Source organism: Anguilla anguilla, chromosome 5 (genome assembly GCF_013347855.1).
Source record: "Anguilla anguilla isolate fAngAng1 chromosome 5, fAngAng1.pri, whole genome shotgun sequence".
Classification (NCBI taxonomy): domain Eukaryota; kingdom Metazoa; phylum Chordata; class Actinopteri; order Anguilliformes; family Anguillidae; genus Anguilla; species Anguilla anguilla.
Window position 1 is genome coordinate 24,362,606 of NC_049205.1, and position 25,385 is coordinate 24,387,990.

A 25,385-nucleotide genomic window follows, 5' to 3' on the forward strand; every position below is an offset into this window, starting at 1 on the left:
TTTAACAGGTAGGCCTATTCATAAGGCATACCCGGTATAGAATTAATCATGATCAATTTCCACAGACGTACTTTTGCCTTTCAACTATGATCATTTTGCACTGCACAGAAAAGTCAGCGGTACTCAGTGGATAAGCTGCTACAGTTGCCTATATATTGTGTGACAAAAACAAATTAACATTAGACCTTAGTTTCCATGAGAACAAAACAATTCACCCATATGTAGCGATATCCTTTTTCCTGGGCTTCCAAGAAGTCCCAGACTATGGCTTATATGTCCCGATTGATGCTCTTTATTTTATCTTTAGTAGCCTACAGTTTATGTATTTATTGAAACTATCACAAGGTCTCGTCTTGACTCTTAAAGAGATTAGCAGATGATTTTTAGTAGGTATAGCTTCCTCATCTCCAATATTAGATTAATATAAAATGGGGACGATCTGCTCTTACAGCTCGTTTCCAGCCCAAACCACTGCAAAGAGAGCGAACTTTTGAAAATTTTTGTTAGTGACATTTCCTTCTGACGTCTACGACGGCGATCGCGACCACGACTATTATTTTGTCCTTTTGTATAGCCATTTCTGTGGATAAAATCGCATTTATTATTTTCTGTTATAACCTACAGTTTTACTATATAAAAAGATTTGCCCCCTCGCCATTTTTAATTGCCCCCTCAGTCACTTCATCCTGGCGCCGGGCCTGGATACGGGAAATACTGGCCTACCCGAATTGACATTTTAATTTTGAAATGATCGAAACTAACCAACTGGTTCTTTGTATTTGATTCATTGTTTTTAGCTAGAGCTATTAAATTGTTTAAATTAAGGTTGGCGGTGAGCCCAGCGCTGCTTTGGTGGGGAGGTTAGCTCAGTGGTTGGGTCCCTCACTGTTTGCGTTCTTGTTAATGGTAATTGCACTGAATCACTTATTTAACACGAATGTTTGTGTTTCAGATGAGGTGGCACGCGTGGTGGTAAGTAGAATTCACTTGGACAGCCTTTATTGTTAGTATACCTCCCACCGAGTGGGTTCTCGGCTCACTCGTTGGCACCCTCTAGTGGTCATTTTAGTTATTTTTAACAAAGGTAGTCTGGAAGTCCATGTATGTTTTCTGATGTTAAATTAATAAAAGTTTGGTATCGTTGCTTAAATTGTTCTGCTATTTTCTTGTAGCTTCTAATCGTATTGGCTATTTTCTTCCATACAGGCACTTCCAGCCCTCTTAAATCTCAATAAAAGTTAAAATAATTTCTTTTGAACCACGCCTCTGTCTTCTTTCAATGAAATAACCTGCAAACTGTTGTAAAGTGTCCGAATTGGTTATCTCCTTGGGTGAAATTCCCAAGGTGCCGTAGTCAGGCTACTTACCTTTACCCATTGCCACAAGTACATACAACAGCACACAGTAACAGAATACAATGACAGACAACAGTACACACTCAGGCCTGATCAGCGAGGCCTATTGTTCAAGGCGGCTATGATCCTAAGCATACGTCCAAATTTGGCTTAAAGACAACAAAGTGAAAGTTATAGAGTGGCCATCTCAAAGCCCTGACCTGAATCCCATAGGAAATTTGTGGACTGAACTGAAAAAGCATGTCTGAGCAAGGAGCACCAGTTCTGTCCGGAGGAATAGGCAAAAATTCCGGCAAAGTATTGTGAGAAGCTTGTGGAAGCCTACCCCTAGAGTTTGATTCAAATTAAGCAATTAAAAGGAAATGCCACCAAATACTAACAAAGTGTATGTAAACTTTTGACCCACTGAAAATCTGGTCTAGTACATAAAAGCTACATAAAGTCTTTTAGCTAATATTTTGAAATGACTCTCTCTCTCTTATGGAAATAAAGTAGATACCCTAACTGACTTCTCACAGGAAATGTATGGTAAAATGAAATGTGTGGAGTTGTGAAAAATTGAGTTTGAATGTCTTTAACCTTTAGTCTTTAACTTTTGGCCTCAACTGTATAACCTCAGTAGAGAACCTGGGGGTCTCTACAGCCACTACTATTCACTCCTATCCCCATGGAGAGCTACAGGCTCTGATGGTTTGTGATTTCAGCTTATAATCAACAACCAATTCAGACCCAAGAAACTAGGTGAGGGAAGTTAACTGTTATTAACAGCTTTGATTGTTCAGTTAAGCACAGAATAACAATGACACCCACATATCCTGTGGCTCGTCATGGGAAGAGTGAATACCACGTATGCATGGTTCCCATCCCCGGAGAAGCATATAGCACCTAGAAGAATTTCAGACATTATTCCTATTGACCACCTTGTCCTCCCCCCAAACCTCACCACCAGCCCCCGATATCACTCACCTGCGCCAGGATATCTGACTGTACATTTCCGTTGTAGTTCTTGCACCCCCACACAAAGGCGCCAGATGACATAAATCATCAGCGCCACCTTCTCATCAATTAGCCGGTGCTCATACCACATCTTCAGCTTGTCAAATTCTGGCTTGTAATTCCTTTAGATGTACAGAAAGACAGACGGGGACACATATGCTGACAACAAGGATACCATGAGCCTTTCAGTGAACAAAACAGATAAAGAGCACTGTTCACCGTAAATAGGTGCTGCCTTGACAAAGGACCTTAACTGACGTGGAACCTAGCATACACTCAGTAACATGTTAGCCAACCACAAGAAACTGCAGTGAAACTAACTTTTCCAACCAGCTAAAGGGACTTCTTCAGTTGACTGTCTGGACGAGAAGTCGCCCTGCACATGGCAAAAGACTCCAGCTTGTGCTGACCACATCTGAAACCTCCGCAAGAGTCTGACTCCACCAGCGTGTTCTCCCGTTGACTGAACAACAACCACCGGGTCAACATGAGAACAGTAAGACTGACCAAACTTTCCAGGCTATAGCAGTTTGGTTTAGTCCTGACTGAATTTAATCTAATTCTGTGTATTCTATTACTCCTTGTTTTCTGATAACTGTAGTTACATGAATCGATTCCCTGTCTACAGCTACATGTGGTTTTCTTTTCTACCAGCTAACTCTTCAACTCAAACTCCTACTTACTCTTTAACTAACAATATCAGTTTAGTCGGTAGTGAGCGAATAACCAGCTCAGTTGCCGGTATCGCTTATTATAAGCTGTGCGTCCCTTTCCACCACTACCGGGAGTGATACTCCTTTGTATTTAAAGTTATTTAGCCTCGTTGATACCTACGTACACACTACACAAACACAACAAAATATTTTCCACCATTCCCCCTTTTGTCCAGGGACAAAGGACATGTGTGCACACACATGCACTCATACTCACACCTTTTCTCTAACTTTGCTTTCCCAGTTAAGATTTGTTCATTATGTTCTGTAGTTTTTATGTCCATTGAATAAATTATTGTATAACCTGCATCTGTTTTGATGTTGCACAAACACGAGAGCAGAGTCAAATCAGTTTTTCGAAGAACTCCTTCCATCCTTCAGGTTATCAATTTTTTTAATAGAATTTTATTTTCATTTTCAATTTTCCAACTTTACATACTAGACAAGACGAGACAAAACAAGCACTCATTCATACCCACACTCCTCTACCTCTCCTTCAGCCCTTCCCACATCCCATTCGTTCCTCACCACACCAACACACACAAAACAAGGGAGTCCAAATTGGCAGGTTCCTTCCAGGATCATGTCCAGTCCATCTTTCCCTTCCGTGGAGTAGTGACATCTCATTCTCTCACCATAAAACTCCCACAGGCAAGTAGTCCTGTGGAGGTTGTCTGGGAGGAAAGAGAGAGTTCAGTTAGTAAGGTTTAAATAATGGCTTCTCCTGTTATTTTTATTTTATTTTTTCTTGAAAAATTATTTTCTTAATTTTTTTTGTTGGTTTAATTCATGTTGTACATAATCACAGGGCAGTACCAATAGAAAACAGACTAGAAAAGGAAAAGGAAAAGAAAAAGAAAAAAAAGGCTAACATTGATTAAGTTTACAAACAAAAGACAAAGAAAAAGCTCAACAGATCTTGTTCAGGGGAAAATGCCATTATAAAAAGTAAACAGAATACATATTAAGTTATATGTGCCAATTATTTTCCAGTTGTTATTGTTGATCTTCCCCCATATACTATCAAATTGTTGTACTTTTGTTATTATCTGTTGCCAACCCTTTTTCTATTTTCAAATAATAAAGCATATACTACATTTTCCATTCTTGTAGACTGGGGCACATGGATGATTTCCAATTCTTTAACAAAAGTTTTTTACTTATAAATGAAGAGAACAGGAGAATCCATTCTAATTGTATTTTCATTTGTGCTGATCTAATATCCTTCAGTAAACTTACCGATGGTGTGAGATCCATATTTACCTTGAGAGTACTTCGTAGCCATTTCTCTACTTGAAGCCATAGTTGCTTTACTTCCATGCATTCCCAGAAGGCATGGAACAATGAATCATTTTCAACTTTACATTTAACACAAAGTATATGTTTTACTGTCAAAGTTATTTATTTTATCTCTAGTATAATATATGCGAGTCATGAGTGAATGGATTAATCGTAGATTCTCGTGTTTTGTTATGCCCTTAGTCGAGCATTGTTGCCATTTTTCTATTCTAATAGGTCTCTTCAGGTCAATTTGCCATTTATCTCTGATCTTACCCAGTAATTTTCCATCATCACAAGCACTGCAGAATTCCATAAATTTTTCCAATTAATTTTGAGGTAGAGCCAAACAGGAGGGTGTCTAAACGACTGTCTGGCTCTGAATAATTAGGGGTCCTACGAAGTAGGAACCCTATTGTTTTCGTTGGTATTATTATTAGGGGTCCTACGAAGTAGGAACCCTATGGTTTTGTTAGTATTATCTCATAAAAAACACGTTTTCAACATACAAAAATGCCAAGTTACTCGCACATACAAGACATACACCGTCTATAACTCATTCATTCAGACTGCCAAAATCCAGGCCTGCCATTAGAAGTATTGATATCAAAATGACGCCAAGTTACGGTACTACAAACAATATAGGCTATCTTGCTTCACCGAAATTAAATAAGATGTATTCCAAAGCAATGCTACCCAATATTTCCTCAACACTTGACCTGATTCTGTCACCATCACACATGTGTACTCTTGGGTATTCTCTCCATCAAGGGTGATAAGGACAAGTCATTTCGTTAAATATTGCGTGATTTATGGCGTGACAAAATTAGCACTTTATGCTAATGCACATTCATATTTCAAAGTAATGTTTCTCATGTACCGGAAGTTGGATCGTCTCACGCACGGGTATGTAAATTGTTCAAAATCCTGAATCTATGCCGCTTGGACTCTTTTCTCTTTCGCCTTGTATTTACCCGGATTGGACATGTTCGTAGGGCCCGGCATTGCTGCTTGCAGCTGTATTTAATATTGAAGTTTTTGCTTATGAAATTGGATATTTGGAGGTATCGAAAAGTTTCTACTTCAGAAAGATTAAACCGGTTCGTGATTTCATTGAAGGTTAAGACCTTCTTATCATCAATTATATCTTTTATATGCTGTATTCTCTTCTCTTCCCATGTTGTCCATTTAATCGTTTTGTCCTGTAAGGTTATCCAGTTGTTATTCCCTAATTTTATGCTTTTTGGCAATGTAATCACTTCTTCCAATATACTCCAAATTTTTTTCCACATTTTAATTGTGTTATTTATTATAAAGTTATTGGAGCTCCCGATGTGTTTTTTTGAAAATAGTTGCATAAATAAATTATTCGGTTTTACTGACTCATTTTCAATCTGTGTCCATGAACCCTCTGGTGAATTATTTACTATGTGTTGTATATAGAATCCTTGTGTTGCTAAGTGATAGTACTCCAAATTAGGTCAATTAAAGCCACCTTTTTTATTTGGGAGATGGAGAATCGATTTGTTTAACCTAGGCGCTTTATTTGACCATACGAAATCTGTAATGATTGAGTATGCCTTTTAAAGAATGCTTTTGGTGGTGTAATTGGAATGAGGGAGAAGGTATACAAGAACTTAGGTAGCCACACCATCCTGAAGATATTTACTCTCCCAATCATGTTTATTGGCAAATTCTTCCATTTCTGTAATTCCTTATTCATGTCAGTCAATAGTGCTACTAAGTTATCTTTGTACAGTTGAGATTTATTACTTCTAATATTACATCCTACTTCTACATCATACTTTTAAGGTTTCCGGAATATCATCTGTATTATCATTTATTGGCACGATTTCAGTTTTCTCCAAATAAATTTTTTATCCTGATACTACTGAATATTTTGCCAAGGTATTGAGAACTCTTGGTAATGTATTTTTGTAGTCTGTTAGATACAGGATCAAATCGTCAGCAAATAGGCCTAATTTATATTCTCTTTTCCCAATGCTAATTCCTTTTATTGTTTGGTCTTGCCTAATACTTTCAGCTAATGGTTCAATCACAATTGCGAACAACGAGGGTGATAACGGGCATCCTTGTTTAGTTCCTCTTTCTAGACGAAAGGGGTCTGAAATTATGCCATTAGTATACACTCTATGCTCTGGTTCTTCATACATGGCTTGAATCATTTTAATAATTTCTTGAGGAAAGTTAAATTTACTTAATGTTTTAAATAGGAATTCTCTTTCCACCCTATCAAAGGCTTTTTCTGCATCAGCCGCGATGTTATTGTTTTTTGCGTACTGTATTAAACTCAAGCATATACGTGTATTAGTTTGTATGTGTCTACTTTTTATAAAGCCTGTTTGGTTAAAATGAATGATACTAGGTAGCATTTGATATTCGATTGCTTATGATCTTTGCTATTATTTTACTGTCACAGTTCATTAGATTTATTGGCCTATAATCGAAGGGCGTGTCCCGTCCTACATAGTTTGAGTATGACTGATATTATAGATTGGTCCATTGTTTTCCGTAATATTCTGTCGCTCTCAAAGTATTTCACCATTTGATAGAAGAGAGAAGATATTAAATTCCAATAATGGATATAAAATTCAATTGGTAATCCATCTAATCCGGGTGCTTTTCTGTTTCTCTTTTATTTCATTTTGAGTAATAGAAGTTTTAAGGTATTCCTGTTGTATAGATGATAACTGTTTTAAGTTAATATTTTCCAAGTAGCTCTCCAATGTTTCATCATTCACTTCCAATTCTGTTTTATAAAGTTTGTAAATTTCTCATTTATTGTTTTATTATTTGTTATCAAGGCTTGTGTTTCATTATCTTTAAGTATTATAACTGGTTTACTATTTATCCTTTTACTTAGGGCTGACAACTGCTTTCCTGATTTATTGGCTGTTAGATAGTAAGTTTTGTTTGAATAGAATTTGCAGCTTCAGGTATATCAATTAAAAATTTGATTGCCACACATTCAAGGATAGCACCTGCAAGAGACTCCTTCCTGGCCAACAGCGCCACTCATTCCCTTATCAGTGCTCAGGGCAATACATGGGATTAAAATACAATGAACCTCCCCCAATCACTTATTACACAGTAACTCACTTTTTTTTGTACTTTCTATGGTCTTATTTATTTTTGCACAAAAAAAATCGTATATCCTTTCAGCTGTCAGAAAAGTAGCTCAGATCACTAAATTAATCATTCAGGAAAAATGTCCATATGTAATGTACTTACATTAGATTCACTTTTGCTATATACAATACTGGCTCCTTTGTCCATGTACATGTGTCTGTAATGCAAAATACCTCTGCTTGTTTTCAAGCTAACGCTGTTAGCTAGGTCAGACGCTATTTTGAACTCAATCCAACAAGAATCCATTTAGAACATGGCTGGTTTATCTGACCACCTTTTTTGTACAGCAGTATTTTGTATAGCAGGCATTTGCTTATGTGAACAGCGATAGGTTTTGTTTTAAGTCAATCAAGTTACAGATTTTGAACTAATTGAACAAGACTGTAACCATTAAAATGAACCCTCATTGGTGTCAATGGGTTCAGCCATTCCCAAAATAGCGCAGATATTTTTTAGATGTTTAGCAGATAATTTCTCATTGATTAACATGTTTGGAATGTAAACACACTTGCAGATGCAAGCTACAATCGGTCGCTGTCATAGGTACAGACCATCTTTCTCTCTTTTGCAAAGCTTATAACAGGCAAATTCTTTGGCAATAGGTAGGTGACATTCACAGCAGTAACATTAGCAACAGCACAGCGTGTTCAACCCAAACTAATATTAGGTTTCAGTTAAATTTCTGCCAGCTAAAGCACGTATTTCAGCATTGAATATAATGTTAATTCTTGTAAACTATTGACACTCGAAACATGTTAGAATTGATTCTCCTCTCTTATCTGTTGAAAATGTGTTATTGTGGTGCAGATTATGTGTTTTGGGACATCTTGGAAAAACCCCTGCAAAATTGAACTGCTTTTGGTTTTTATCTATACAGTTGTTTTTACAGTGGTCGGAATTCTATATAATAATTTTCACTCTAGCTCATGTGAATTATGTGAAATAAACAGTACAATTGCATTTTTATGTACATGTTGTGTACACCATGAATTATTCTTCATATTTTTTCTAAATCTTGATACATAGTCTTGATGGCACACATGTCCCCTTCAAATAATGTCATATGCTCTCTGCTGTGTGTTGCCACAAAGTTGTATGGATTTATTTAACAGTAGTACACCCAAGTGAAAATTGCCATTATAAATGCTTCGGGAGAAAGGGTTAATTGATTGAAATTTAAAAATGTATCAATTTAGATATTTAAGATAATAGGAATTTTATTAGACTAATTACTTATTTCATTTATACTGCTAAACCTAAATAACTGGTGCCACCTGTGAGGACTGTTAAAAGAGTCACGTTTTAATTATCTATCCTTACCATTTTAAAATAACATAATATAATGACGAGAACAGGCCATTCAACCCAACAATGCTCGCCATTTTCATAACTAAATTAGTGCTCTGATCTCCGACAGACTAGACAGAATCAAACACTGTATCAAGCCTAGTCTTCAAAACCCCCAGTTTCTGCCTCTACTACGTGACCTGGCAGGCTATTCCACACATTGACTACTCTCTGTGTGAAAAAATTCTTCCTAATGTTGGAATCTGTCTTCCTTTGTATGGAATCTACCTTTTGTTAATTTCCATTTATGTCCCATTGTTCTACTAACAGAACTCAACCTGAAGAATCTCTTGTAGTTCACTTTGTTGATCCCCTTTATGAATTTAAAAGCCTCCATCAAATCACCCCTGAGTCTCATTTTACTAAGCTTGAAGTGGTTAAGTATCTCATGTCTTTCCTCACAGCTTTTATCTTTCATACCAGGAATCAATTCTGTTTCTCTTCTTAGAACTCCTTCCAAAGCCTTCATATCTTTCTGGTAGTACGGTCCCCAGAACTGCACACAATACTCCAAGTGTAGTCTACAGGGATTAAAGCAAAAAAACTGACTGAAACTTTTTTTCAGGCCAAGCAGGGCTGGTCAACTGGGGTCTTTGTGGGGGGGGGGGGGGGGGGTCTGTTGGATGGAACCTTTGATTGGTTCGCCCATGTTTGCCCATAGCCACCGCCGGCTGTGAGGCCAAGTCATATTACCCCTCTACAGTTTGTAAAACAAGTTACAGAGGAGGCCCCCACATTAGGGCATGTACACACACACTGCCCGGCATTTTTTTTTTTTAGGGAAGGTGGGTGATGCGCCGCCTTTTTAGAGTTAATTTTTTTCCGCCGTGCGGACGCTTCACATAAGTTTACATGTAAAAAAAAACACGGAGGTAGCTCAGTAAAAGGCGGATAGTGTGTACCCGCCCTTAGCCCTTGACCCCTGCTAAACAAGTGAGATTTCAGCACCATCCCACACATAACCAATGCTGCTGTTCTCTAATGCAGCCATCAAGTTGTAAAGAGGCTTTAACCTACACTCCAGGGCAATGGATCTCTATGGGAATTGGGGGTGGGACTAGATTCAGTTGTAAATTATGCTGATACAGTATGGAACTCATTTGTTGGCTAAATGGTTTTAAGTCATCAAGGGTCCAAGTTATCAAATGAGCCTCAAACCACAGTGCTGCTGCCAGATATGCAGTAGATACTACAAGCATTGTTTCTCCTGAATATTTTTTCCATCGGTTTCAACAGGAAAATTAATCAGGAGAAACAATGCTTGTAGTATCTACTGCACATCTGGTAGCAGCATGGTGGTTAGAGGCTCACTGTACATTTTGTTCAAATACTCGAGACCAATAGTGTTTTAAGGGAAGATGATGCTTTTGAACAGTTTTTCTATTGCCAGTTTTCTTTTACGTAATTTCAATGCTGTTTTCAATCTATGAAAGCCTACGTGAATATTTGCGTTTGGGTCATTAACTGTCTGTTCACCTTTCAAATAGCCTACGTTCTACATCTCACGGGTTCATACAGCCGCCGGGCTCACGGTGTCACCAATAGCCTATTTAACACTAGAACTATGGCAAAGTTAGTCGGCGGATTACCGCGAAAGTGCGTCAAAGTGACACTTTTATTTTAAAAGGAAAAAAAAGTACATATATATCATGTATGTGTATTTCATTTTGAAAGTCGGTACAGGGTTAATTAAGGCAGGTCTTTAGAATCCTAGGAATACTTGAACTTTGTGTTTTCGTTAGTATAATAATGTGTTTTCATCTTATTCTAATAAAGTGGCCAGTGAGTGTATATAATTACCGACATCCAAGTAGATTGTACGCCTATACAAATCAGCTACCTATCACCTGGTAGCGCGATTCCTAAGTCCCGTAACACCCCCCTCCCGTCGCTTTTTTCCCCTTCGGATCTACACTGATTTCATACATGGCCTCTCTGGAATCCAATTGACGGAAATCCATCGTAGCGACGGAGAACTTTAATCCCTGGGTCTAACAAATGTATTGTATAAGTATAACTTTCCTTGAATTTATACTCAATACTTTTGGCTATATATCCCAGCATTCTGTTGGCCTTTTTTTTTTTTTTTTTTTACTGCTCTAGCACAGTGCAGTGCTTTGATCAACTATTACTCCCAAGTCTTTTTCAAACTGATCACATTCCAATTTTGTTCCTCCCATAAAGTAATCCTGCCTAATGTTTTTATTTCCCGCATGCAGAACTTTACATTTGGCTATATTAAATTTTATTGGTTTCTGCCCACTTCTGGATTTTATTGAAATCTTATTACTTTAGTAGCTTCCAAACTATTAGCTGGTCCTCCCAGTTTTGTATCATCTGCAAATTTGACTAATGTACTTTCTATGTCCCTGTCGAGGTCATTGATATAAATGAGGAAGAGCAGTGGTCCTAGCACTGATCCTAGTGTCTAACAGCTCCCTGCTCAGATAATATCCCTCCTACTACTACTCTTTGTGTTCTACCTTGTAGCTAGTTCTGAATCCACTCTGAAATACATCCTCTAATTCCTACTGTCTTCATTTTACTAACAAGTCTCTCATGTGGTACCTTATCAAATTCCGTTTGGAAATCTAAGTAGATAGTATCATACTCCTTGTTATAATCAAAACACTCGGTAGCTTCTTCAAAGAATACCAGGTTTGTCAGACATGACCTTCCCTAACCATGCTGGCTATCCCTTAGGATGTTGCTATTTTCAAGAAATACTTCCAATCTGTCTCTAATGATAGATTCCAGTATTTTACATGTTATGCAAGTTAAACTTACAGACCTGTAGTTTCCTGGATCAGTACCATCCCCTTTCTTATATATTGGTATTATATTACCACGCTTCCAGTCCTCATGTATTTCTCCAGTTTCTAGGGACTGTCAAAAATACCTGCTAGTGGTTTAAAAATTCTCTCACCTAACTCTCTGAATACTCTTGGGTATATGTCATCAGGACCTGCTGCCTTGTTTGTCTTTAGTTTAAGTAATTCAAGAAGTACTTCTTTATCGTCTTTCAGTATCTCATAAGACTTTCTGAGTACTGAATATGCCTTTCAGTCTATTATTAACTTCTTCTCTAGAAAACTCTCAACGAAATAACTATCAGCAATACCTTTACTCTTAGAAAGCAATGCTCCTTCTTCATTTCTGATGCATCTGACATATAAGTAGACATATATTCCCTAAAAGTCTAAGAAAAAATTATTTTAAAATTGAAAAATGGTAATCAACTTAGTTTGGTCTTTTATTTTAGATAAAACACCATTTAACCTGGTTTTCCACATGGGGGTAGGGGCAGTGTATGAGGCGTCTTACTTCTGTAAAATGACCTTGAAGATGCCTTTGAACCAGCCATCGTAGCTTTCAGAATGGTGTTCCTAGCGCTCATGTAGAGGGGCCGCTTCTTTATATGGCACATTGGAAACTGCTGAGTGCAAAGCCAGGAAGTGACTGGAGGGAGAACAGGGAAAGGGAATTAGCACACAGTTATGACCTTATTACATTCTTCCAGAGAGATAGCACTAAGCACACAGTAATGCGTCACAGTTTATGATTTTATATAAAGTATACATTGGCTATCTAATCAGATATTTTACCTCAAATATACTCTTTTACTCTTCTCTATTGTTCATTCCAAAAGGTTATTTTTCTTTCCAACATATCTGTTGTGTGCAAGCAGGGCAGTGAAAATCAATATTCTGAAACTCAAGTAATCCTCCCCCAGTCTAGCAAGAGTACTTTTTTCAATTCAATAAATTCTGATGTTTACAATAATATATGTTCACAATACTATTATGAATACATTCATAGCACAAATTTGGTTCTTCTTTCAAATGTTGAGTGGGGGTGGGCTGTCCTCAGTCTGCAACTGCTGACAGCTAAAAATACTTAGGCCCTTATATTGCCCTGTAGGCATATCCAGTTTTATGTTTATGAATTCATAATATCCTGCTATCTCTTGTGGGAAAACAGAGGTGCTCCTGGAGGCCGATGCCCCACAGGTCTGTTTCGAGGCACCGCCCGGAGGTTGCAGCCTCGCCACTCTGTCCCAAGGCACCATCGAAAGCCATGGAGCCTCTGTGGACTGGTGGCAGTTGGCAGCGAGGGCTCCTCTGCAGGGCTGGTGGCTGATGTCCAGGGATCCTCTGAAGGTTCACTGTGATGACAGGCAACACGTGGACAGGGAGGTGGGCTTGCAGCCTCTGCTGGGGTACAGTCAACAGGGTACTGATGGTTCCCGCACCACACACACCGCACCTCTGCACAGATCTCTTCCTCCTCAGATTCAATATCAGTGCACCACACATTACCCAGGTCCCCAGAGACCCAGTTCCTCCGTGGAATACCCGTTTAGGTCCGGCTAGGGCTTGGGAAGGCCCCAGCGATTAGACAGAGAAGATCCCCCAGGTAGTCCAGAGGAAAGGCTCATTTATAAGTAATGTGTTAACCTCCAACTATAGGTTAATCCCAAGTAACAAGGATTTCACAACAGTAGACAACTCATTTTGAGATTTGTTGTGTAATAATGGTATATTTGGCCATGCTAACTGTGATAGCATCCTGTGAGGGCATTATGAATGGAATCACAGAACATCAACCCGTTATACGTTTTCCTCAAAAACATGGCGTTGCACAGCATACAACATACAATAATGCCCTCTGGTAAAGTAAAGCACTCATAAGCTACCAGAAAAGGCAACACACACATCTTTGCAAGACATTTTCAAAAAGGAGAAATCATTGGAGGAATTAAAATTAAATTAACACAAAAGGAATGAAATGCGTCACTCTAAATGCTACAAAAATAAAACAAAAGAAGGGCATCTGCATAAAATTGCTGCAGTTAACTTCACTTTTGATGAACTCTTAGATGCAGAATGTAACATTTCCATAAACACAAGGTTTCCTAATTTAACATTGCCTTTTGTGAGGCCAGTGAGTAGCATTATCTTTGCACTGCAATCACAGAGACATTATGTTTGCACTGCAATCACAGAGACGCCTTATTAGGAAAACCACTACATTCTCAAACACTGGCACCTCTGCAGTTTTATTTGGAAAAAGGTCAAATATTCAATATGTTGCTTTGGTTGAGTAACAAGAATAATTATGACTCATAAAATTATTGAAAATTCTTAAATATTTTATTACGCAAAATATAATGTATGACAAAATGAGGATGTAGTACATTAAATCCTGAAGGACAACAAAATAAATAGTAATGAGGCCAAAGAAGAATTCTTTAATTGATTCCAATACATTGCTCAAACTGCTTTCAACAGAAACTAATCAGAAGTCCACAAATTATAAAATGATTTACTAAGAATTGTAGAGGAACATGTACATTCCCACTGACAGCAACATAGAAAAACACTGAGCAATACAGAAAGGTACAAAATCACAGTGAAGCATCATTTGAGATTTAAATGAAATGTCCTTCCAGATTCTGTCACAAGAAAATGAGGGACATAGCCCAGGGAGCACTTACACTGGCTTTGTTTGTGTATTTGACACAAAACAATGTCAAGCAGTGAGGGGACAAAGGGGATTCCAAGTGTTCTGTCTCTAAGTGCTGGCAGCCACATTGGTTTTTTTCTCACTGAAAAAGCTCTTGAGCATGAGCACCTGGCCAATGCTCACCACGAACAGGATGACCGTCTCCCCAATGGACCAGTAAGACACACGCTCATGCAGGTCCTCAGCCCGAATCCTGTCCTGTGCCTCCCGGAGCCGGTACCACGTCTGTGAGTCTGTCACTACCTTCAAGATCTCATGGATGGAGAGGCAGGCTGACTCCATCTGAAAAATAGGCCTTTATTCAGAATATCCATCTGAAAGCATTACAGTGCAATCTCACTCTTATAAAGTATCTACACCGAAAAGAGGCCCACCATAACCTTGCAGTTAGTCAGGATCTCATGGGCAGAGACCATCTGAAAGGGGGAGGAGGTGGATCATATTCCACTGTAATCATCAAAAATAAATACACTTGCATCACACACTGCACCCGACTGTGCTTGCAGTACATTTTAAAACTAGCCCAATTTCATGCGAATGCACACATTTACAAAGAAGTCAATCATAAACTACCTAGTCAAGTGTGCCCAAACAACATCTAACCAAAGCCCAAAAAAAGCACCCGTCTTAACTAAACAACAGTCTATACTATAATTTCAGCAAAACTATATACAAAAAGGAGCAATGAAATGGAGTATTGAGCATTAGCAAGGTTTAAATTTGATGGCACAACTGCCCAAACAATCAACTTACAGTTGAGGCCAAAAATTTACCTACATCTAGGCTAGAGACATTCAAACTATTTTTCACAACTCTCACAACTAACATTTCATGTTACCATACATTTCCTGTGTTAAGTCAATTAGGGTGTCAACTTTATTTCCATAAGTGGTCATTTGAAAATAATAGCTAAGAGAGAGATCTATTTCAGCTTTTATGTACTATATCAGATTTTCAGTGGGTCAAAAGTTTATATACACTTTATTAGTATTTGGTGGAATTGCCTTTTAATTGCTTAACTTGAATCAAACACTTGGGGTAGCCTTCCACAAGCTTCTCACAATGCTTTGCTGAAATTTTTGCCCATTCCTCCTAACAGAACTGGTGCAACTCAGTCAGGTTTGTGGGCCTCCTTGCTCGGACACGCTTTTTCAGTTCAGTCCACAAATTTGCTATGGGATTCAGGCTTTGTGGCTTTGTGATGGCCACTCCAACACTTTCACTTTGTTGTCTTTAAGCCATTTTGTTACAACTTTGGAGGCATGCTTAGGATCACTGTCCTGCTGGAAGACCCAGTTGCGACCAAGTTTTAACTTTCTAGCTGATGTCTTGAGGTGTTGCGTCAGTATTTCTACATAATCCTCCTTCCTAATGATGCCATCTATTTTCTGAAGTGCATCAGTCCCTTTTCCAGCAAAACACCCCCACAACACGATGCTGCCACCCCCATGCTTCACAGTTGGGATGGTGTTCTTCGGATTAAAACCCTCACCCTTTTTTCTCCATACATAGCGCTGATCATTATGGCCAAACAGTTCAATTTTTGTTTCATCTGACCAGAGAACACTCCTCCAAAAGGCTAGGTCTTCATCCTGGTGATCACCTGCAAACTTCATTCTGGATTTTTTATGCCAGTCTTGAAGTAGGGGCTTCTTCCTTGCGCGACAGCCTTTCAGGCTATAGCGATGTAGGATTCTCTTAACGGTGGCTGTAGATACTTTGGTACCTGCTCCCTCCAAGTCCTTCACCAGTTTCTTTGTTGTTGTCTTGGGGCTCAGTTGAACCTTTCAGACCAAAGTTTGTGAAACTCTGGGAGTTCATTTGTGCCTCGATGCAGTGTCTGTGTGGTCCCAAGATTTTTATATTTTCATACAATTGTTTGTACAGATGATCGTGGTACCTTCAGTTGTTTGGAAATTACTCCTAAGGAGGAACCAGACTTTTTTTTCTGAGGTCTTGGCTGAGTTTCTTGGATTTTCCCATGGTATCATGGGCAAAAAGGCAGTGGCTCTAAAGGTAGGCCCTTACAGCCATAGGTGCCAATTAACTCCTAACTATGACAGTTGGCAAATCAGAAGCTACTAAGTCATTACATCAATTTCTGGAATCTTCCAGACTGTTTAAAGAGACAATCAACATAGTGTATGTAAACTTTTGACCCACTGTAATTCTGATATAGTGAATTAAAGCTGAAATAAATCTGTCTCTAATTGATTGTTTTAAAATGACCTCTGAGATGAACAAAGTAGATGACTTGCCAAAAGAAATGTATGGTAACATGAAATGTGCAGAGTTGCGGAAAAACTGAGTTTGAATATCCAGGTGTATTTAAAATTTTGGCCTTAACTGTATATACTCCTCCTTCCACAACTTTCCTGAACATTTGGGCTTAAAATAAGTGCATTTTAAAAATAAAAAAAAACATGAACTCAGTAAAACAGTATCAGCAGTTTGTGTCATTTTTTTTACGAATTTCCCAATAAACCGCTATCAAAACTAATTTCGCACATATAATCACATACTAGTTGATAAAACCTTTTTACTCAGAGAAACCTGAATAGAATATGCATTGTTTACTTAGAAATTCTCAGGGGTATTATCATTGTTGTCTTTTTCACCTTTGCGTACACACCGAATATACTGCAGGGTTTCCGCCAGTGTATTGCAAGCCTGGTGGCCCACCGGGCCTAAATTGACCCCCCGCCGGGCCTAAGCATCGGGGATTTTTTTTTTCCAGCGACATCTGTTGGTTAAAACGTAAACGCACTATAGGAAAACAGCAGGTCTGAGATGAGTGTTCTTTACCCTCATTGTGCATAGAGTGATGTTCAACACTTGATGCTTCCAACTATCACAAGCTAACGGTACCTAGCAAGGCACCATTTCTTTAGTAGGCTAACTAACCTCGTTACAAACTGTGTTATCACTTAATCTCGTCGGTAAGTACATTTTATATTAACTTAAGAAGTGTGTAGGTAAGGTTAAATAAGTAGCATGAATGTAACGTTCGATACATTGTAACATTACATGATTTATTAATCGCCATCGAAATAACAACTTCACTTGTTTATTAATAGAGTTAGCTTGAGGACATTGATGTGCACAACAAAGTGGTCATTTAGCTAACTTAGCTAGCTAGCCAAACAGTCAGTAACATAGATACATAGATATTTTGTTGTTGTTGAAAAGTGCCCAGCATTCCAAGGCTGTAACATTGTTGTAAGATTCAGTAGCCAATCAGAAGGCAGTGTTGTGCATATCCCGCTCTTACAGCTCGTTTCCAGCCCAAACCACAACATTTATTTTGCCTTTTTGTATAGCTATGTCCATGGATAAAATCGTATTTATTATTATTATTTATTGGTAAAAACATTTACTTCATATCCAGGGAAATAGCCAACTACTTGCACGTTACATGACAAGTGTAGCCATTTAGTAATACGATCGCATTTCAGGCTAGAAAATAACCCGTTAATCCAGAGAAATTGCTGAGTTGTCTTAAAATCTTTATCGCAACAGAATGTATCAAGGCTGGCAGCCCGGATCAAATTTGTTGTGACAGCTGCCGTTCAAAACAAACACCTGAGAGAGGCTGCCTGCGTGCGTGCTTCCCCCAAGACGTTACGTCATTGTTTTGCAATGCGCAGCTGTCGTAAAAACATGCTGGCTTCGATAAACGGAATCGATAAGCTCGGAGGCGTACAATTCCAATGAACAGGACAACTTTGAACCGGTTCTCGATTCCCATCCCTATTTAAATGTGCCCAGCATTCCAAGGCTTGTTGTAAGATTCAGTAGCCAATCAGGACTTGAATACAAGTTTTTTTGTAGAGTGCAAAAACATTGATATTATTTATTTTAATTAGGGGTCCAAGCAGCGAAGCTGGTGGAACCCTATTGTATTTGTTAGGATTATTATTATTAGGGGTCCAAGCAGTGAAGCTGGTGGAACACTATTGTATCTGTTCGGATTATTATTATTATTAGTGTGGTTGCCTTAGGCAAACACACTATTATTATTGCACATATTATTTATTAGTGTGGTTGCCTTAGGCAAACACACTATTATTATTGCACATATTATTAGTGTGGTTGCCTTAGGCAAACACACTATTATTATTGCACATATTATTATTAGTGTGGTTGCCTAAGGCAATCACACTACTATTATTGCACATATTATTATTCTTTCTTTCCACCCATTTTTTGGACCGCTACTCCTCCCAGAGTTTTCGCACCACGTGCAATATGTCAAATCGAGCGGCATCATCGGGAATGGTGTGCTATTACTTTGTGGAAAGATTCGTTGCACGGATTTTGAAAAATTTGAATTTTTGTGGGCAATTTTTCCCCATAGAGAATGAATGGCAGAATGTTCAGCCTTGTGATGTCACAATGCTCTGTCTTCTCACCCTTGCGATGTCACAATTCTCTGTCTTCTAGCAGCAGTACTCTGGTCTCTCTCTAGATTTGAACATTCTGCCATTCATCTCTATGGGGAAAAATTGCCCAAAAATTGTGCAACACCTCATTGGACATGGTAGAGAGTCCTTTGTCCATTGGTGTAAATTAACCTCGCCCCCTGTCCTGATTGGCCGACATTTGATATTCCATAACTTTTCAACCATTTGTCATAGAGCATTATGGATCGCGTCATTGGACTCAGTAAAGACGGAGCAACCACCTAGCAACACCCTAGCAACCACCTAGCAACACCCTAGCAACAACCTGGAACAACATAACAACTGCCTAGCAACACCCGAGCAACCGCCTATAACTCCATAGCAAACACCTAGCAACATCCTAGCAACCACCTAGAATACCCTAGCAAAACCGTAGCAACCGCCTATAACTCCATAGCAAATGCCTAGCAGCACCCTAGCAACCGGCTATAACTCCATAGCAACCACCTAGCAACACCATAGCAACCACCTAGCAACACCCTAGCAACCACCTGGAACACCATAACAACTGCTTAGCAACACCCTAGCAACCACCTATAACTCCATAGCAGCCACCTAGCAACATCCTAGCAACCACCTAGAATACCCTAGCAACCGCCTATAACTCCATAGCAAATGCCTAGCAACACCCTAGCAACCGGCTATAACTCCATAGCAACCACCTAGCAACACCATAGTAACCACCAAGAACTCCATAGCATCCACGTAGCAACACCCTAGCAACCACCTAGAATACCCTAGCAACACCCTAGCAACCACCTGGAACACCATAACAACTGCCTAGCAACACCCTAGAAACCGCCTATAACACCATTGCAACCACCTAGCAACATCCTAGCAACCACCTAGAACTCCATAGAAACCACCTAACACACTAGCAACCACCTGGAACACCATAGCAAATGCCTAGCAACACCCTAGCAACCGGATGTAACTCCATAGCAACCACCTAGCAACACCCTAGCAACCACCTGGAACACCATAGCAACCACCTAGCAACACCCTAGCAACCACCTGGAACACCATAACTGCCTAGCAACACCCTAGCAACCGCCAATAACTCCAGAGCAACCACCTAGCAACATCCTAGCAACCACCTAAAATACCCTAGCAACACCCTAGCAACCGCCTATAACTCAATAGCAAATGCCTAGCAACACCCTAGCAACCGGCTATAACTCCATAGCAACCACCTAGCAACACCATAGTAACCACATAAAACTCCATAGCATCCACCTAGCAACACCCAAGCAACCACCTAGAATACCCTAGCAACCACCTGGAACACCATAACAACTGCCTAGCAACACCCTCGCAACTGCCTATAACTCCATAGCAACCACCTAGCAACACCATAGTAACCACATAGAACTCCATAGCATCCACCTAGCAACACCCAAGCAACCACCTAGAATACCCTAGCAACCACCTAGCAACACCCTAGCAACCACCTGGAACACCATAACAACTGCCTAGCAACACCCTCGCAACCGCCTATAACTCCATAGCAACCACCTAGCAACATCCTAGCAACTGCCTCAAACATCATAGCGACTGCCTAGCAACCCCCTAGCAACACCCTAGAACTCCATAGCAACCACCTAACAACACACTAGCAACCACCTGGAACACCATAGCAACCACCTAGCAATATCCTAGCAACCACTTAGAATACCCTAGGATCCACCTAACAATGCCCAGGCAACCAGCTGGAGCTCCATAGCAACCACCTGAAACTCCATAGCAACCACCTATCATCACACTAGCAACTTCCTAGAATTCCATGAAACCACCTAGAACTCCATAGAACCACCTAGCAACACCCTAGCAACTGCCTCAAACATCATAGCAACTACCTACCACTGTACACGCTGTTCAGCAGAAAGTCGACTTTGCATTGGCGGCAACCACACTTCACAATTTCTGCAGGAATTGTCTAGTTAGTTTGGTTGCTTTAGGCAAACACACAATTATTATTGCACATATTTAGTGTGGTTGCCTTACGCAATCACACTACTATTATCTCACATATTATTATTAGTGTGGTTGCCTCAGGCAACTACACTATTATTATCGCACATATTCATTATTAGTGTGGTTGCCTTAGGCAAGCACACTACTATTATTACACATATTATTAGTGTGGTTGCCTTAGGCAAACACACTATTATTATAAGTGTGGTTGCCTTAGGGCAACTACACTATTATTATTGCACATATTATTTATTAGTGTGGTTGCCTTAGGGCAACTACACTATTATTATTGCACATATTATTATTATTCTTTCCGCCTGTTTTTTGGACCGCTACTCCTCCCAGAGTTTTCGCACCACATACACGTGCAATATGTCAAATCGAGCGGCTTGATCAGGAATGGTGTGCTATTACTTTGTGGAAAGATTGGTTGCACGGTTATTGAAAAATTTGAATTTTTGTAGGCAATTTTTCCCCATAGGGAATGAATGGCGGAATGTTCACCCTTGTGATGTCACAATGCCCTGTCTTCTAGCAGCAGTACTCTGGTCTCTCTCTAGATTTGTACATTCTGCCATTCATCTCTATGGGGAAAAATTGCCCACAAATTGTACAATGCCTCATTGGACATAGTAGAGAGTCCTTTGTCCATTGGTGTAGATCAGCCTTGCCCCCTTTCCTGATTGGCCGATGTTTGATATTTCATAACTTTTGAACCGTTTGTCATAGAGAACAATGGGTCGCATCATTGGACTCAGTAAAGACCTAGCAACAGCCTAGCAACACCCTAGCAACCGCCTATAACTCCATAGCAACCACCTAGCAACATCCTAGCAACCACTTAGAATACCCTAGCAACCCCCTAGCAACCCCCTAGCAACACCCTAGCAACCACCTAGAACTCCATAGCAACTACCTAGCAACACCCTAGCAACCGCCTAGAACTCCATAGCAACCACCTAGCAACACCATAGCAACCGCCTAGAACTCCATAGCAACCACCTAGCAACATCCTAGCAACCACCTAGAACTCCATAGCAACCATCTAAGCAACACCCTAGCAACCGCCTAGAACACCATAACAACTGCCTAGCAACACCCGAGCAACCGCCTAAAACTCCATAGCAACCACCTAGCAACATTCTAGCAACCACTTAGAATACCCTGGCAACCGCCTAGCAACACCCTAGCAACCACCTGGAACACCATAGCAACCACCTAGCAACACCCTAGCAACAATCTGGAACACCATAACAACTGCCTAGCAACACCCTAGCAACCACATGGAACACCAAAGCAACGACCTAGCAACACCCTAGCAACCACCTAGAACTCCATAGCAACCACCTAGCAACACCCTAGCAACCGCCTAGAACTCCATAGCAACCACCTAGCAACACCATAGCAACCGCCTAGAACTCCATAGCAACCACCTAGCAACACCCTAGCAACCGCCTAGAACTCCATAGCAACCACCTAGCAACACCCTAGCAACCACCTAGAACTCCATAGCAACCACCTAGCAACATCCTAGCAACCACCTAGAATACCCTAGCAACACCCTAGCAACCGGCTATAACGCCATAGCAACCACCTAGCAACACCATAGTAACCACCTAGAACACCATAGCAACCACTTAGCAACACCCTAGCAACCACATGGAACACCATAGCAACGACTTAGCAACAGCCTAGCAATCACCTGGAACACCATAACAACTGCCTAGCAACACCCTAGCAACCGCCTAAAACTCCATAGCAACCACCTAGCAACATCCTAGCAACCACCTGGAACACCACAGCAAATGCCTGGCTACACCCTAGCAACCACCTAGAACTCCATAGCAACCACCTAGCAACACCATAGCAACCACCTAGCAACACCCTAGCAACCACCTGGAACACCATAACAACAGCCTAGCAACAACCTAGCAACCGCCTATAACTCCATAGCAACCACCTAGCAACATCCTAGCAACCGCCTAGAACTCCATAGCAACCACCTAGCAACACCTTAGCAACCACCTAGAACTCAATAGCAAATGCCTAGCAACACCCTAGCAACCGGCTATAACTCCATAGCAACCACCTAGCAACACCATAGCAACCACCTAGAACTCCATAGCAACCACCTAGCAACACCCTAGCAACCACCGAGCAACACCATAGCAACCGCCTAGAACTCCATAGCAACCACCTAGCAACACCATAGCAACCGCCTAGAACTCCATAGCAACCACCTAGCAACATCCTAGCAACCACTTAGAATACCCTAGCAACCCCCTAACAACACCCTAGCAACCACCTAGAACTCCATAGCAACCCCCTAGCAACACCCTAGCAACCACCTAAAACACCCTAGCAACGGCCTAGAACTCCATAGCAACCACCTAACAACATCCTAGCAACCACTTAGAATACCCTAGCAACCCCCTAGCAACACCCTAGCAACCACCTAGAACTCCATAGCAACCCCATAGCAACACCCTAGCAACCATCTAAAACACCCTAGCAACGGCCTAGAACTCCATAGCAACCACCTAACAACACACTAGCAACCACCTATAACTCCATAGCAACCGCCTAGCACCCACCTAGAACTCCATAGCAACCACCTAGCAACACCCTAGCAACCGCCTAGAACTCCATAGCAACCACCTTGCAACACCCTAGCAACACCCTAGCAACCACATAGAACTCCATAGCAACCACCTAGCAACACCCTAGCAACGGCCTAGAACTCCATAGCAACCACCTAGCAACACCCTAGCAACCACCTAGAACTCCATAGCAACCACCTAGCAACACCATAGCAACCACTTAGAATACCCTAACAACCCCCTAGAAACAACCTAGCAACCACCTAGCAACATCCTAGCAACCACCTAGAATACCCTAGCAACACCCTAGCAACCGCCTATAACTCCATAGCAACCACCTAGCAACACCCTAGCAACCACCTAGAACTCCATAGCAACCACCTTTCAACACCCTAGCAACCGCCTAGAACTCCATAGCAACCACCTAGCAACACCCTAGCAACCACCTAGAACTCCATAGCAACCACCTAGCAACACCCTAGCAACGGCCTAGAACTCCATAGCAACCACCTAGCAACACCATAGCAACCACCTAGAACTCCATAGCAACCACCTAGCAACATCCTAGCAACCACTTCGAATACCCTAGCAACCCCCTAGCAACACACTAGCAACCACCTGGAACACCATAGCAAATGCCTAGCAACACCCTAGCAACCAGCTATAACTCCATAGCAAATGCCTAGCAACACCCTAGCAACTGCCTATAACTCCATAGCAACCACCTAGCAACATCCTAGCAGCCACCTAGAATACCCTTGCAACACCCTAGCAACTGCCTATAACTCCATAGCAAATGCCTAGCAACACCCTAGCAACCACCTGGAACACCATAACAACTGCCTAGCTACACCCTAGCAACCGCCTAGAACTCCATAGCAACCACCTAGCAAACCAACCACTTAGCATACCCTAGCAACCACCTAGCAATGCCCTAGCAACCACCTGGAGCTCAATAGCAACCACCTGAAACTCCATAGCAACCACCTAGCACCACCCTAGCGACGGCCTAGAATTCCATGAAACCACTTAGAACTCCATAGAACCACCTAGCAACACCCTAGCAACTGCCTCAGACATCATAGCAACTACCTACCACTTTTCACTCCGTTCAGCACAAAGTCGACTTTGCGTTGGCGGCAACCACACTTCACAATTTCTGCAGGAATTGTCTAGTTATTATTATTCTATCTTTCCACCCATTTTTTGGACCGCTACTCCTCCCAGAGTTTTCGCACCACATACACATGCAATATGTCAAATCGAGCGGCCTGATCGGGAATAGAGCGCTATTACTTTGTGGAAAGATTGGTTGCACGGTTTTTGAAAAATTTGAATTTTTGTGGGCAATTTTTCCCATAGAGAATGAATGGCGGAATGTTCACCTTTGTGATGTCACAATGCTCTGTCTTCTCACCCTTGTGATGTCACAATGGTCTCTTCTAGCAGCAGTACTGTGGTCTCTCTCTAGATTTGAACATTCTGCCATTCATCTCTATAGGGAAAAAATTCTCGCAAATTGTGCAATGCCTCATTGGCCATGGTAGAGAGTCGCTTGTCCATTGGTGTAGATCAGTCTCGCCCCCCTTCCTGATTGGCCGATGTTTGATATTCCATAACTTTTGAACCGTTTGTCATAGAGAACTATGGGTGGCGACATTGGACTCAGTAAAGACCTAGCAACCACTTAGAATACCCTAGCAACCCCCTAGCAACACCCTAGCAACCACCTAGAACTCCATAGCAACCACCTAGCAACACCCTAGCAACCACCTAGAACTCCATAGCAACCACCTAGCAACACCATAGCAACCACCTTGAACTCCATAGCAACCACCTAGAACTCCATAGCAACCACCTAGCAACACCCTAGCAACGGCCTAAAACTCCATAGCAACCACCTAGCAACACCATAGCAACCACCTACTAACACCCTAGAAACCACCTGGAACACCATAGCAACCACCTAGCAACACCATAGCA

General features: G+C 40.8%; 1 protein-coding gene across 8 annotated transcripts in view; it reads right to left on the reverse strand.

Moving 5' to 3' along the window:
- Positions 1 to 3,412: 3,412 nt before the first annotated feature.
- tmed3 (transmembrane p24 trafficking protein 3) overlaps positions 3,413 to 25,385 on the reverse strand; it is a 52,006-nt gene continuing 30,033 nt past the window's right edge. Inside the window, exons 3-6 of one of the 8 annotated variants that reach the window (XR_004765346.1) lie at positions 14,489 to 14,647; positions 12,445 to 13,053; positions 12,164 to 12,298; positions 3,413 to 3,738 (exon numbers count right to left, since the gene is read on the reverse strand). Coding sequence is in view for 6 of the 8 variants with exons in the window: in XM_035418579.1 (XP_035274470.1) it covers positions 12,787 to 13,053; positions 14,489 to 14,647 (426 nt within the window). In the remaining 2 variants the exon portion in view is untranslated. Of the gene's footprint in view, positions 3,739 to 12,163; positions 13,054 to 13,348; positions 14,648 to 25,385 lie in introns of those variants that run through there. The other 7 variants (XR_004765347.1, XM_035418580.1, XM_035418579.1 and 4 more) reach the window with 7 other exon arrangements.